General features: G+C 35.1%; 1 protein-coding gene across 1 annotated transcript in view; it reads right to left on the bottom strand.

Moving 5' to 3' along the window:
• Positions 1-16,852, bottom strand: part of THSD7A (thrombospondin type 1 domain containing 7A) — a 264,728-nt gene that overhangs the window by 5,138 nt on the left and 242,738 nt on the right. The window contains exons 23-30 of the mRNA XM_021538341.2: positions 12,909-13,026; positions 12,003-12,148; positions 11,266-11,440; positions 9,022-9,195; positions 7,948-8,043; positions 4,814-4,896; positions 4,282-4,492; positions 779-866 (exon numbers count right to left, since the gene is read on the bottom strand). Of these exons, the coding sequence (XP_021394016.2) occupies positions 779-866; positions 4,282-4,492; positions 4,814-4,896; positions 7,948-8,043; positions 9,022-9,195; positions 11,266-11,440; positions 12,003-12,148; positions 12,909-13,026 (1,091 nt within the window). The remainder of the gene's footprint in view (positions 1-778; positions 867-4,281; positions 4,493-4,813; positions 4,897-7,947; positions 8,044-9,021; positions 9,196-11,265; positions 11,441-12,002; positions 12,149-12,908; positions 13,027-16,852) is intronic.

The following is a 16,852-nucleotide window of genomic DNA, read 5'->3' as shown; positions in this document are numbered from 1 at the left end:
AAAAAGACCACAAAACCCCCAAACAAACAAATTACACCCCCAACAACAACAAAAACCCCAAACCAAACCAAAACAAACAACACTTCACAAAACCAAACAACAACCAAAAACTCAGAACAAATGTTTATATTACCTAGACAGAAGTGAGATTTTGGGCAAAGTTTACTGAATGACAAACATACCCAGAAGCCCCCAAATGCCTACTAATGCAGTACAGCCAAGAGCCTGATGTATAGGACCACACTTCCCTCACCTTTCACCTGTACTGTCATCTGTATTAGAAATTCCAAACAGGACCTAGAAAACTTCAGGGAGCACATACTCAAAGGTGACTTGTTCAAAAAATAATATCATGTATTAAAAAGTTGAGAAAGTTTTCAGATTTTTTCTGGTTCTGTATCTCTATATCTTGTCACATATAAAATATGATTTGCCTGGTTACTCAATTTCGCTGTTGCTCTTTCTCTCAGCATTTTTTGATACAGACATAATAAAATTTTTCTGGACATTGTATATAACAACCAAGATAAACTGAGCAAAAATGAACTGTACACTAAGCTGCCCCGTATTTGTAAGTTCTTATACCCTCAGAAGAGCATGTGGTGATCCATCATCCAGAGTACAACCAGAATCTACTATGTGAGTCTGGACAAAAGGACACTGCAAACTAAATATTGCAGTTCATAGAAGTGTCTGCAGTTTCTACAGCAGCAGATGCAAACATTTTCATTACAGTCTGTGAGGGGGCTGTTTTCTTATAAATAATTAAAGAACTCACCAGGCTAGATAGATCATAGAAACAATAAAGATGAGTAAAACAAATGCACCAGCAGCTACACCATAAACCCAGGTCTTCAGCCTCCCATCTAAAAGGAATGAATGTTAGTCAGTAGTGTTTGAGTTAGTCTAGTTGAATTATTAGTTCTGCTATAGCATAGAAATACTTTAATAATCCAAAATAAATGTCTTCACTAGCACATACAGTTTAATCAGAGTAAATATTGTTAAATAACTGAGCAATGACTTCTCTGTGCTCTGCTTTTCAGTTGAAGTCAGGATAATTCAAATGGAGCTGAGGTCTGGGGCAGAGGCAGCAGGTGAGAGACCCAGAAACTCAGCTTTGGGGCCATCTGGTAGTGAGCAATCACCCAGTGTGATCACAGGGCAGTGCATCACCCTGGGACCCCTTTAGCATCACTTTCTATTCTAGCTCTGGTAAAGCAATCTGCCTGTCATTTTTATTCTTGTTCCTCTTTAATTGTATGTTTTTAAATGCCCTTAGCATGCTGTACATCATCCATCCCTTAGCTGCACATACACAACTTTTATTACTGCATCAAGTAGCAAAATTTTAAAATTTCTGTCCCTACTAAATGCACGTTTTGTTGTTATAAGTGACTTCTCACAGAATAAAAATACACAAAAAAAAGACAACCCATGCTCATAAATAGAACAACTGTCTGTTGATAAGGACTGTATTTATGTGCAGCCTGTGCATACATACCACTCTCTTTCTTGCCTCAGATGCACCCATGTCTATGAGGAAAATTATGTGACTTTGTCTGCGGGGTTTTGCTCTGCCCCCAAATGATCAGATCACAACTAAAGGTGAGTGCATGATTTTTGACTCACTACTTTTATCCAACTCATTTTTCAAATTTCTAAATGGCTTTTTGCAAACATTGTTTTCCAGGGGATAAGCTAGCCTTGTTGCATTTCCTTGACAAAAAAAAATCATCATTATAAAACTGAATTATTTCATTTTCAAGTGGTGCAAGTTTTTTTTTTTTTTCCATGAAGCTGTGTGTATTTTCAATGTAAGCAAATACAGCCAAAATTTTTCTGATCAAACACTTAGTGCTTCTCATTAGCTCTGCAGAACCAAAAGACACCATCAATGCAGTTTCTATTTCCACAATAATATTAACAGAAGTTAGACTAAGATTGCTTGGTTACAAAGTAGTGCTCTCCATTGCTATGCAGTTAAGCTCAGGCTTTCTGGTCTGTAGTAATGCAAAGTCTTGCTTGTCATGTGGACAAGTTGTTCAAGACTAATCAAAATCAGAACATTTTGCCTTCATTACCTTAATGAATCTAATGAAACATTAAAACTGGCAATAACTGACATAACTGAAATAACTGATCCATTAAAGATTAATGGAACAGTAGATTTGACCTGACATATCCTATGATACGATAATAACAATGAGAAGAATTCAGAATTTAGTGCTGCTAAAGAGGTTAGTTTCCTCTCTCCTTGGCTTATTGCCATTGGAAAATGTAAGAGGCTTAGGTTTTTTGCAGGTTGGCTTCTTTTAAAATAGTCACATCTCCTTGAAAAAAAGGCTGGCAATGGCTTGTATATAGATTTATTTGTTTTTGTCAAAGCAAGGAACTCCCTTAATGAGGTCATTCCTATTATGCAACTACTGACCTCCGCCTCAGGCTTTCTGAATTCGCTCTGGACAGATTATTTCTAAGTATGTAAGGGAAGTGGCATCGCAGATTCATCTTTTTGTGGTAATACCTCAGCCCAGACAACTGAAGAAGGAACTTTTAATACCTTCCTTTCTGGAACTGCAATGTGATTTGTGGAAGAAAATGAAAGACCTATTTTAGATCTAGATTTAGAAACTGTGAGGAAAAAAAAAATCATGCCATAGTAAACCCAAACCTTTCTAATATATGTGAAATCCTGAAATAAAACAATCAAGCCTAAATCTCATCAGAAATGGAAAATGTTCAATTTCTCTCACATTTGCTCATAACTTCACTGCATAAAGTATTCGTTCTATTGAGCATGTTTGAGATTATCTGAACTGAGCTATGTCTCCTTCCCAACTTGAATTACATAAAATTGGTGAGGTTTCATACTCATAAAATTCAACTTTATAAAATTTCATGAAGTTTCTCAAATGTACCTTGCTCCAAAACCCTCCCTGAGCTCACATGAGTGTCCATATTCCTAAACTGTTGAAGGGGACTGTCTGATATTTGCTTATTGTTATCACTCTGTGTGCTACAATACACCCTCTGGCATTTTCAGGAGGGGTTAGTTAAATGAGTAAATAATAACATATTTGGTAAGATGCTGTTTTTTAAAAAAAGGACCAGAAAATCTCTTTTCTATTTTTTATTTGAATAAATTACATGGAGTAAAGACCATTTTATTGCAGGTATCAAATATAGTATCAAAGTACAAATAATTGTAAATACTAGTAGGACTAATGGGATCTAAAGTGAATATTTCTAATTTCTAACCTGAACATTATTTAATCTACATTAGATTAAATATGAAATATTTAGAAATATTTTTATAAATCTCAAATAGAAATATATTTATATCTTTATTATGCATGTAAAGATAGTACTTTCAATTCTGCAATTAAAAACATTAAAAAAAAGCCCTTTAGAAATAAATGACAACACTAATACACAAGTGTATTATTATATTTAGCCCTACGTGACTTAAGAGACACTTAAGATGATAAGCAATTGCTCTCTTCCATATTAATACTATTTTGGGCAACATATCTCTTTAAGTGAAAGTATTTTGTTAATTGAAGGGTTTTTTATACAAATACTTAGTAGTTCTAGAAAGTGTTTACTGACATCTGATTACATGATGGACTTTATGAAGCATTTTTTATGAAGTAACTCCTATATTTTACATCACTTTTGCAAATATCTTTGCTCAGCTCTAAAGAGCATGGTCCATAATAAAAGTAAATATTGCTCATAGAGACTAAGAGCAGGCCTATGCTAAATATCAATAATATGGTTAGCATTTGAATAACATTAATTAGCATAAATATGGATAATTCAGAAAAGCATTAGCATATCTATGCCAATTATTTTCCTTCAATTTTTGCTAAGGCTGCAGATTTTAAGAATCCTTTACTCTTTGAAGTCTTCAGTGCTATCTTTTCATTCCTCTGTCAACAGAATTATTGGTTAAGACACCATAATTTAATATATTGGCTTGCACTTTTGCAGCAAGCTCCCTTCCATAGTCACATTTCAAATAGCTTTTGTGAATTTTATCAGGTAGAATGACTAAAAGGAAGTCTGCAATATAAGATTTCACTAAATATATTGGTGGAGTAGTGAGAGGGCTAGGTGGTTACTTATGTCTCTTCCTTTGTTCTCAGTAAGAGTATATGCCTGCCTTCTTAAATGAAAAGTCAAGGGTTTTTCTGGTCTCCCTAGGTATACAAAAATACAAATGCCAGACCCTGCAGCAGTACTTAGCACTAAGAACTGCTCATTGCATGACTTCACCTGGCCCAAAAGGCTGTAGAAACCAGGTCCTTCCTCGTCCTGTCTGGTTACTGGAAGGCTGGGTGGGGTTCACAGCTCGACTGGTTTTCACATCTCCCTTTTTGTCCTCCATGGTGGGGATGACCACCACTGGGATGAGAGTGCACTGCTCGAGTGTGCCATCAGAGGACATAACTTCAGTGTATCCATCTTCACAACTGCATGTCCTAGTCTGTAGGGAACAAGTGTTTTACAACGTGTAGCAGAAAAATAAGGTTTTCTGTGAGCTTTAAAGCATAACAACATGGATGACTGGAAGAGAAGACTATTTTGATGAGTGCTAGCCTGGAGGGTACCTCTTCACATATTTTTATGCAAGTTCATACCATATTTAACTTTTAATTGAAAGGCAGAAAATTGGGCAAGGTGGATTATAACAAATTTTTGATGAGTAAAATCTCTGAAATGCTTTTTGTTGACATAATCTTTGTAATCAAGAGATGTGTGGGAAGGCCTCATGGGGTGCTCTATGCTCCAATGCAGTAGCACATACCTCACTGCAGTAAGCGTGGGGTTGGCTGCACGGTGGGTTACATGACCTGTCAGCATCTGGTTGGCGCATCACTAAACAGCCCCCTGTAGGACAGAAAATCATATTTTCACATGGTAATATCTAACCACTGATGAAATTACTTGCTGCACTGTATCATGGATGACAATCTTGTTGCTAATTTGAATGTAAGAGTCCTTCTTTTATTCCAAGGTGAAGGATAATTGAAATCAAATGTTTTCTTATATGTAGAGTAAGGATACAGCAAATACATTTCATTTCATTTTAGAGTACTAATATTTGGCAATGGAACTAATATTTGTTTTCCTCTTTTATCCTTTGGTGAATTGCCAAAAAAACTAATTTAAATGCTTTGTTGTACTTGAGGGAACAGATGTGGTTCTCTAGGGCCCTCCTTATGACTTACATGTTGAAACTATGTTGACAATAGAAATAAAAACATATTTTTTATTTATATAATTTCCCGTTGAACTGAAAACAAGTTACTCATCCCGTTTATGAAAGGATACCTGTTTTCTGCTGCTACTGGGTCACTTTTACACATGCTTTTATGAATCAAAGCTTCATGTTAGTCTGAGATTTTACAAAGCAAAGCAGAGTTATCTGTAAAGCATGTACTGAATGTTGCAATACTGATGATATTGTGAGTTTCAGTCTTTTCCCTTTTTATACAGGCCCAGTTTTAATTTCTACAGCTTTATATATAGTTCAGTTATCATTATGGACCAGTACACACAATCAGGATTTCACTAGCATTTCAGCCAGAATTACTTTAAAATACATTTAGAATTAGTTTGAATTTATCTGTGTTTCCTTTTAGCTTATAGAAAAGGGATATGAATCACATTGTTTAAAATTCATACTGCTACAGAAAAACTTATCATGCATCTCCCAAATTAATTCTGTTTTTATACTGTGCAATATGATGATGAAATCCTGATAGCTGAGGTTGGTCACAACCATAGCGGATGTAGTTAGTTGTGGTTATGTAGATCCAAGTGTTAACAGGATGGCTGGTGAAGAACAAAGAAAACGCTGCTGGTTGCTTTAAGTTTTCCCCACCCTCACAAAAGAAAATCATCCATCCTAGCATATAAATCACATGCCTTTGGGAATCTATGTAATAAAATATCAGTCATCCAAGGAAGCAGAAGGAAAGAGTTGCCTCATCGCCCATGGGAAATAACACCTTCAAGTAAAAAAGAATTATTCAGCACAATGATATTATGCAAGTAAGTAAATAGAAAAAGACCTTAAAATACCAACAGAACTCACAATACTTATTTAATAATGTCTGAATTAAAGTTGAATCCAAATGTGCAGGAATAAGGCTGACAAGACAGTAATCAGAGATATGGGTTGCTTCTGAATCAAACTAGGTAATCTCAATTTAAATCAATCATGTATGTGCATCTATCACCTCAATGAATACGGTAGGTATTCATGAGCTCAATATATACATATATATACTGTAAATATATATATGTATATATTATACAAAACACTTTCAGGAAATGTACAAATGCAAATTAAAATCTGGTTCACTACTGTATATTTAATGTAGAGAAGTTCCCTCTACATTATATTTTAGTCCAATAGAATATTACATTTAAGTGCTGTGCTTGAAAACGATCATAAAATCCATGAAAATTATGGGTTTGCATTTAACAGAAACATATGAAAAATATAGTTTTGTGTTGCATGGAGACCAGTGATTTCATGTTCTGGACTATGCCATTAGTCTTCCTTTCAAATCAGAAAGTTATCACAACATACAAACATACAAACAAACTTTGAAAAAAAGTAATGCAATGTAGATCAGAGGTTTGTCTGCCTTGGAGGTCCTATTATGAAAAATCTGCCAATAATACACAGTCATACATTCATATTTCCTAGAATTTATCACAAAGCTGTATTTGGTCACATCAGAATAAATTATTATTTTCATGTGACTGTGATTTATTAATATATTCTGATTTTAACATCTCAGAGACATAATCTCCAAGATGCTATTTCCTTAAATCCTATAGGACCTTTCATTGGTAATATCCTATATTAATCTCAGTAAAGAATTCTCTCTTAGAGTTTTACTTATCATAGAAACATCTTAGGTAAGCAGGAAGCAATCAAGGTTCATGAATAATGCCCTGTCACAATTCTTGTGAACAAGTTGTGTTTTAAGAGTCCTACACCACAACGTGAGGTTTGCAAGAGACTTTGAGCTATTATTTCAACACCGTGTAAAAATAACACAAATATTTTATTTCTACAGTTCAACAGACAGTAGTGGTGGACTCCACCATGAATAAATATTGCGGTGGCAATAAATAACAGCCCCTCTGCTGTGACTGACCTGACAGCAGCTGGCATTGAAGATATGTTTACAGTCTCTGGGATTCTTTTACTATCACTTGGTCTGACACAAAAACTATTTAAATAAATGCATAACTCTTAGCTTAAATGAATCCCTATTACCAATATAAAAATCAATATGAATAGATTCAAATGAAGGTTTTCTTCTGAGACTTCTGTCGTTCCTAATTCCTTTCTTTTTGCTTTAGCTTGCACAAAAAGTCATGACATCCCATAGCAGACTGCAATGTATCTTGATACAGATTTATGACATTGAAGTAAAGAAATAAACTGATATTAACACATTTATTAAAATTTTATATTTTGTAACTTTAAGGAGATATATCATATATGGATGATATTACCGAGCTGTGCAACTTTCTTTGCCTTTGTATAGGCACTGAAATGACCTGTAGTATATAAAAATTTTATTTGTTTTAAGGCCTGAAATTTGAAGCCCTACATTTAGAAGTGTAAAGATGCCTAAGGTAAAAAACCCCTGAACATACACAATGTAAAACATTTCAGGTCCACCATAGGAGATAACATTTATATTTACTTTAAGCATTACATGCTGCATAATTGTAGAAAAGAAACAGCATCTTTAATATGCAAAAAGATGATGATTTTGATTCATACCCCAGGATGAATAAAAATCATCCAGATTTCGCAGATCCTTTTAATTTTTTTCAGTTTGTTTGGAAAACACATTATCCACCTGTTTTCCAGGGGTTTTTTTTTGTGTATATAAAAAGAGCAGTTACCTGTGACGTTTAAACCATCTGACCTTTGGCACCACACGGTCCGAGAAGATCCCTTCCATGGGCTAGCCATCCACTTGTACTCATAGCACTGCCCATCTGCACAGAGAACATTGGCATTTCAACAGATTTGATGACAAGGTTTTAGATTACCACGGGCTGCAGCCATACTCATCAGCTGACCATACTCATTTTGTGGCCACACTCATTATGATTAATGGCTTGTACAGTTGTTAATTAAGCCCTTTTCTCCTTCAACCAGCACTGCACTGCACACGTGGAGGTCCCGGGGTCTCCTGCACTTACTGGACACGTAGAGAAGAGACCAGATGTGTCTGAGACACTAACTAGGTTTATGAGCAAGCCTAATGCAGTAAACGGGTACAAGAAATGTTTCCAATAAGCTCATAATGGTTGTGGCCCATTTGTTGTGCAAAACTCATTTAGGGGTCCGGTTCCTTTTCTGGTAGCACTGAGTTTCAGTCAGTGCTCCAGTGCTTGGCAAAGTGGCCAGGGCTACATCTGGCTTTGTGTCTCAGCACTTCTGTGCACATCTCATATGGTCTGGCATGAATCATGGAGTCCTTCTGCACCTTAGCTCTCTATTAAAAATATAAAATTCCTTTTTGTACAATATGGCCTCTGAATAGGCTAGTTGGTAGAGGAAACTTCTTTTTTTAGACAATTTGTCTACTAGCAGTGGTAAGCACGGCTGAGATATTTTAATGACATTGTCATGCAATTAACAATTCAAAGGGTAGAGAGAAATCTAAACCTGGTTATGAATCAAAACGAAGAGAGCTCTTTTTGTTAATGTTACAAAGTGTATTTGTCCCATATGAAAAGAAATGTCATTATTTAAAAATAATAATTCTAGAAGGTTAACATATGATAGTTACTACTTGAAAGTTTTTCTCTTTACAGTTGATATATATAAAACAACAATTTAAGTGCAACTGTGTTTATCAAGTTTGTATTTGCCTAAAATCAATACCACGAACAGAAAGAAAACAAAATTATGGTTGTTTTATATTATTTTCTTGCAGGAGCCAGCCTGACATATATTTTGGTGCTTACCATTGCATGGTCTTGTTTCCAAAGCCTGTTCTGGACAGAGATGTTGATTCTCTAAGTCCTGAATGATCACTGCCCTAGATCGGACTTGTATTCCTCCAAAACCAAGATCTTCACCATTAAAACAGGTTAGCTGGCAAAGGCTCCATTCAGACCACTCTCTCAAGTAACAGTCCCCTGTCAAAGAGCAGTTTTATAAGATGAATGATCATTGTGTGTGAAGATCTTTTCACACTGAATGTCTTTAAAAAATGTCCCAAGTACAGTTTCTTAATTTTCCTTCTCTTTAGTTGCCTTTTTCCCTCTATTTAAACTTGACTGATAGTGTAGAAATCATAATATTTTGATATTATCTGAATGTCTGTGTCATAGAAAATATTATAAAGATTATACAAGGGCCCATTTGTTCTAAAGCAGTTTTATTTTCTTGTAGCATTCCCATGAGATCACCCTCATGAATCTCTTTGCAATGCTTTACCAATGTCTAGATTTTTGTACATTTTAAGATATTTTCCATTGTATGTCTTATGCTAAATTTACTTTTTCTTTTCAATTCATCTTTGATCTTAGAAAATGTTCTCTAGTATTAAGAAGATTAATTATTGCTTATCTTTCTCTAAATAGACATAGAAGCAACTGATGCAAAACACTTTGCAAGAAAGGGAAATGGAAACATGATTAAAATGTCTTTTCTTGCTATTTCATATTAGCATAATAGACATGTAGAATTCTATAGTGTAAAACTGAAAAATAAAATTATACTAATGATACTAATTAGCACAATCAGCTACAGAACATTTAAGGAAGATCTGAGGCACTACACAAAGAAACCATTTTGTTAAAACTGCAGTTGAAAATGGGACTAGTCTGTGCACAAACTCATAAATAAACCTCTTAGTTCTCATTATTTCAGTGAGAAAGTCATTAAAAATTCATGCTACCTTGCATTATACTGATGACAGATATAATCAGTACTGTGTTGACCGGATGCCTGATTAATGAAGGAATTTTATTTGCCAACCTTTGGAAAGCATGCAAAGAAATGAATAATTGACGAATGATGTATACATAATAGGAAAACAAGTAGGGATTTTTGGAAACATTAGCTCGAGCATATCATTAGCACATCTCCACAGGGCAGTTATTTTTGCTGGCTAAATATGAGATGGTTGAAGAACAGGCCCTGCTCAGCAAAATTTTTAAAGTAATAAATAAGCAGCTATATTTTTTAAATAAAATTCACTACTATGAAAACATAACTACAATCTTTCTATTCTTCCAGTTTCCATTTAAGAAGTAAAAATACATTAAAATTATGCAATTGGAATGCTATGTACAAAGCAGTGATGGAAATATCTCAATTTTTTATTAATTTCTGTTTATTGAGTCAACTTTACCTTCAGTCCAATCTGATATGATCTGGGAAAAAAACTCAGGGAAAGAGGAGAGTTTCAAGAGAATGGAGTACTGGCATGAAATGATAGCTGCATTAGAACTGAAGAAGTTTATCACCTCTTCTGAAGATTCATCATTAATAGCTATTAAACAACAGCAATATACTTCAAATTCTACAAGTAAGTGTTTGGAATGAACTGGAGGGGTTTTAGGAAATTACACAGCTCTTATATGCTCTTAATCCTTCTCAGTATGAGCATCATGGACCTGATCATTCATAACAGTTACTTTGATTCAGTCCACAGAAGTGATGATAGTGCATGTCACATCCATAGAGCTAAACAACTAGAGGCACTCATGTTTTCTCAGGGATCAAAACTTTAGTTTCATTTGGAATAGAACCTCTAAAGGAAAAAATAAGATGCCTTAGCTTATCTTCCTTAGACACCCATAAAAGGCATCAAGGTTTTAGCACTGGTAAAAATATTAATAAAGCTGTCAGATAGTCTACACACTTAACACTAATATTTAGCTGTAAACTAACATCCTTTCTTATAGAGTTAAATACAGGTTTTATTTCAATGGATTTTGTGAAAAAATATATACATCTTAGATACAATCTGTGACAGAGAGATCATGTCTTTTATAAATTTAAAATCTAGTATTTTTCTAATTGATTGATTATCATGAAGCCACTCCTAAAAAGTAACTCTGTTGGTCATTTGATAGATTAATCCAATCAGTAAAGCAGATGAAAAAGATTTCATTGCCTGTGGCTAAGCTAGGCCCTAATAGCAAAAATGACACCAAAGCAATCTTGAAATGCAACATTTATTTGAACAGCTTTGTTACCTGGACAAGGGAAAGTGCAGGTTTCCTCAAGTATTATCTTCTTATCACCATCTATAATGGGCTCTATTTCTCCACAGAATTCCTCATCTACTACTTTGCCAACATCTTCAATGGATCCATCATAAACCACACAGGAGATGTTCCTCACACGTGTTCCCTCTCCACATTGGGCATCCTACAGAAGGAGAATTGATTGATACTGAACAGAAGAAATTGCCAAAATCTGAGTTACATGTCATTCTATTTCCTATTATTTTTGCTTAACTACTTATTCATTCCAATAAGGAGAAGAAGAAGACAAAAAAAGAAGACATGGTTCATTACTTCTGAAACAAAAAGAGAAAAAACAACCCAAAATTCCTGGTTACTGCTACTTGTTCCTTAAGTTACAGAGCTAATTATGCTTTTGAATTGCAACCAGAGCAGTATGTCAAGTGAAGATATCTTCTAATATATGAATACATTTCTGCTGATATTTTTTTGCAATAGAAGTATTTAAATTATTAGCAAAGATGCTGCTCAGGTACCAAAGATTACATTTGTACTCTGAATATCTGTAGGACACTGTCACATCCATCGATAAATAACGAAATCTAAGGAAAAAACCAAACTTCAGTTTTTGTATAAGAGAGATAGAATCAAGTTGTTTACAGAGTTGATAAGGAGGTATCCAGGCATATCACAAATATGCCTGGATCCACATGTTCCATAACTTCTAAGTCCCATATGACTTTTACCTCTACTTTGCATGTAGACCATTGACTATATTGCCATCGATAACAAGGTTTTACTGGACAGGGTTTGAATTGCTCCATCTGAGAAGGACAAGGTCTCCCATCACCCTGAAATGGCTGATTTATGGTCCTTCTTCTGATCATTTTTCCTGTAACAAAAAGCAGCAATATAACAACAAAGACTTCAGTGGTTAGATTGATTTATTCCTCAAGATGTTCTATTTTGCTAAAAAGTATTGTGTTTGAATAAAGCATTTTTTTTTCCAGATTTGAAAAAGTGAATTATAAAGCTGATCTGTTGGCTCTTGTCTGTTACATGGATTCATATTTTCTAAGTTAGACACTTTATATTCTGTCATTCTTTTGTAGTGTACGAAGTGCAGGAGAATGTCTGATTAGGATTGCTCCTGTAAAAGCAAACAAAAGCAGTAATTTCCTAGTTCAGAAGCCTGAAGAAAAGTATTCTTTATGATTGTGATGACATGCTTGTTCATTTAAGTGGAGACTCCTGCTCTTCATCTGCAGCTTGCTGCTAGAAGAGGCCAGCATGCTGTGTTCTTCCCTCAGTTAACCAAGAAACATGTGTCCCATAATTGTCTGATTCCAGCAAACAAGAACTTGCAAGTATCTGTCACTGTCTGTGTGGGAAATATTACATGCAGATTTTGCAGAAGATGGAGGATTCTTCACTCAGGCCCAAAGAAAATTAAAATACAATAGGCTTATGCAACAATTACCTCCTCTCCAGCCATGAGTGATATGCAACAATTATCTCCTCTCCAACTATGAGTGATATGCTACCCAGCTTCATTGAGATACAGGTTCTACTTCAAATACTTATTTATATAAGGAAAGAGGAATTCTCAGTCTGAAAGAGGAATTTAGAATATGCTAAAGGTATGTACTGACCTGTAAGGCCACATGTTTGAGAGCACTCAGACCAAGTGGACCAGTCAGAGAGCTGACAGTTCACAGGACATTCCACCACGCAGGACATATTCATTTGCCATGTCTTTTCCAAACCAAGCTGAAAGAAAATGTTAAATGGTTAGCACAAAACTCCAGGTCTGTATCAGTGCATCAGTGCAGGGTAAAAAGTAACTAGGACATTTAAAATTCTCACTTCAAGACAGTCCTAATGCACATATTGATCTTTATATACATGCATAAAACCCATTTTCATCAATCATTTTCTAAACTAGAACCTATAAATGGAGGGCTTAATATCTACACTATTACTTTTTACAACAGATGAAGGCCACAATGATTTGTGAAGCATTTTGAGAGAGGAATGCAAAAATACTGAACAGTTATTAATAAGTGAATTGAAGTGATACTAGAAGCCAAGTTCAAAACTAGTAAAAGGAGGAGGATGAACATGTACTAGATACTCAAAAGATGTGCAGATGTTGAAAGGAGCTCAAGAGAGACTGAACAAGTTAATGGGAGGTTTAAACACACAGAAAACCTATCAGGCAAATGCAGTTCAAGAGCTGAAAACGGGTAGAAGCTGTGAAAGGAGTAGGTGGAAACTCTTTTATGTCTGTGTTTCTTACTTTTCCAAGGGCATCTGCTTATGCCTCTCATGTTTCCTTCCTAATGTGCTGTATAAGTGCATGATTATTCTATTATTCTATTCTGTTCACCATGCTATCCATACAAAGATATTGACATGACACTGACAATTTTTTTTCAAAAAAAAAAAAAAAAAACAACAACCAAAGCACAAACCAAAACATATTTTCATTTTTTTTTCTGAAAAACTTTGCAAAGAATCAGAATCCTATAACACCCATAATTTAAAAGCTTTAGCTGCTGGAGGAGTCTGAAAGAAGGGGACAGAGAAATTAATCTCAAGACTCAAGTGGTCCCAAAAATATATTCTATTCTCACTTTTTCCTCAGGTATGATTCAATGTAACACCCCACCCTGGGGAAGAGAGTTTTATAATCATGATCAGGACATGGCACAACAACTACATGGTCCTTTGGTCTGATCCTGGACAGCCATTTCTATGTTTTTATAAACTCACAGACTCCAGATTTTCCCCATCCATACAAAGAAAGAGATATTCTCACTAACACACATGAGAATATATCATGCAAGATGAAATGCAACTGATGGCAAAAATATTAACACAATAACACCTGCATCCTGCACAGCTGAATAAAAAGGGTAGGTCAGTTATAGGTTGTATGATCTAAAGCATGAAAGAAAGTCAGTCCTGCCAACATGAACAGATCTACAGCTTTCCAGAACAAAGGACTGTCCTTTTCACTGGACCTCACCAGTGGTCCAGTGACCTTGATCATCACTGAGGCATTTCAGAATCCTAGGCAGTTGTGAATATCTTTTAACAAGAAAAAAATTCCCACCCCACCAGTTGAAAAAAAAAAAAAAGGCAAACTAGACATTTAAAAACCTATTAATTTTAATGACTGGAAAAGTTGATTATATAAAATCAGCATATCAGCATTTAAGACTTTAAAAAGGAGATAAACCACTATTTCCTACTAAACACAAGCATAGAGCAATAATTAGGCACAACATTAACATATTCTCCATAAATAAACTACCACAAGTACTGAAAATATCTCCTCCTGATAGACCCACCAAGTTTTAAATTTGTATTTGCATTTATTGAGACAAATGAGGGTTTAGACCTCTGTTTTTATACATCAAAGAATGAGTTCTTGACTTTTCTTGGTAGTTTGGTATAGCCTTGATTATGCAGCTATCACACAGAGACAACACCTGAAACCCTTGGATAATCTGGAATTTGGATGATTAGGAAGCTAGAGAACCCTCTTTGAAGTCCATTGTTGTGTTAAACCTTCTGAGCAAAGGCTTTACAGCCTGCTGAATCGATTCCTGCCAATTTTAGAAACATGACTGCTCTCTTTCAATTCTGGTCTTCTCAGCTGGACTTTAGCAGCTCAAGAGGGAAAAGCCCAAGAAAGATATTAACAGAGAAGAGGAGAAAGCTGAAGACCAGATTACCCACAGTGACCTCCTATTTGCATGTCTTAGATACTGAAGTGCTGCTTAAATAGATCTGGGGAACAACCAACAGGTTGCAATTCAATAGTATTCACATATTCCTTTCTCACCTCTCTCCTTCCTTGAACTGATGAACCACAATTCAACTTCAAAGCTTAGAAAATATTTGAAGAAGTGCTCAGTAGCTCCCTGACCCTAAAGCTTTTGTCCTGGAAGAGCTGTGGTTTCTGACTCAACAACATCCAGTAATGAAAGGTACCCTGTGTGCTCTGTGCTTCTGGTCACACATGCCAGGGGCAGCAGGCTGCCACACCAGCATGCTCCTTAAATCCTGTGATCCACAAGAAGTATTTGTATTAGTTTATAGGAACGTTTGGCTTAAATCCTGCTGCTGGAGGTTATGTAACAGACAAGCAGACTGTTCACCAATAAACCAGCAAAGTCTGCTTTTTAATGCAGACACAACTGCTAGTTTCTAGGCTTTTATCATCTTTAATTAATGGTAAATGAATATAAGTCTATAAAAAGAAATATGAACAAGATCAGCTTGCTTGACGTGATTTGATTTTTAAATATTCAAAGAAAGAGAAGTCAACTTCTTGTGATAAGTAGAAAACAGTACTACTGGATTAGTATGCTTTCAGAGTTTGAAGAGAACTACATTAACATAATCAGGATTTGGAAATAAACTCTGGAAATTGTTTTATCTTGGCAGTAATCAGGATGACTGGCTACCTTCTTTAGATGATCAACTCAAATAAATACAAAATCATATGGACACATAAGGAAGCCACAACACAGAGGCTCAGATGGAATATTAGTATTTAACTCTGCTGATGCTCATACCTGGAGATGGTTATAGACAAAATTCAGTATGAAGGGGTTTTTTATATATGGTTTTGTTATTTTCTTGAACTATATATTATATAGAAACTCACTGCAATAATGATTCCTAATTTCTTAGGAATCATTGTAGGTTTATCTATTATGAGCTCTCTTCTTTGCATATAATAATAAGGAACATAATTCAGTAAATGTACCTACACATAAATAAAGTAAATATTTACTCATACATCTAGAATAAAGCTTTATAGAGAGCTCAGAGGAAATTCATTAGCTAGGTCATTACAAAATTACTTCATATTTTTCCTATTCATAACCTTTTCCAAGCACATGCACGTTATTTTGAACTTCACGTAATATTTCTGCACTGCACTTATAATGTAAAAACACAGCAGAAAGCCCCACCCTGAAGGATCATTAGAAAGAAGTGTATAGTATGGATTCACATTTTGATAATTTCTTGAATACTCACCTCTCATGACCTGCAAGGTCACAGAGCTGGCTTTCAGATCTCTAGAGTGAAGGGTCTGCTAAGATCTGAACAGCTTGGCTTCCCTGTTAATCAGGTTAGCAGGTTTTAGTTCTCCATTATTGGATCAGCCTTTGACCTTGTTGGACCACTGCTTACACATCCATAATTCAACAAATAGTCTTAACTGTGTGACTAGGGAGTAGATCAGAGCTTTCTACAAGATGTATTTCTATATGATCTGTTGATAAATCCAGGACATCACTGCAGTGATGTCTGTTGGCCAGTCATTTACAGCAAGCCCTTGAGATATTATATTCTTGCCCTCATTTCTCCTCAGAAAAATAAACTTTGAGTTCTTAAATGCAGGAAAACTCGAGAGGTTTTCTGAAATTAGATTTTAGTGCAAAATGTAATCATTCTAAATGTTGTTTTAAATCTTTAAATAGGAATAATTTCTTGGTTTTATAGTAGAAGAAATATATTTTCCCATAAAATTAAGTAATAATATTTTTTTCTGTTGAAATATTTATTTGGATGG

Source organism: Lonchura striata, chromosome 1, assembly GCF_046129695.1.
Source record: "Lonchura striata isolate bLonStr1 chromosome 1, bLonStr1.mat, whole genome shotgun sequence".
Taxonomy (NCBI): Eukaryota; Metazoa; Chordata; class Aves; order Passeriformes; family Estrildidae; genus Lonchura; species Lonchura striata.
Note: the sequence above shows the minus strand (reverse complement) of the source record. Positions and strands in the feature narration are given on the sequence as shown.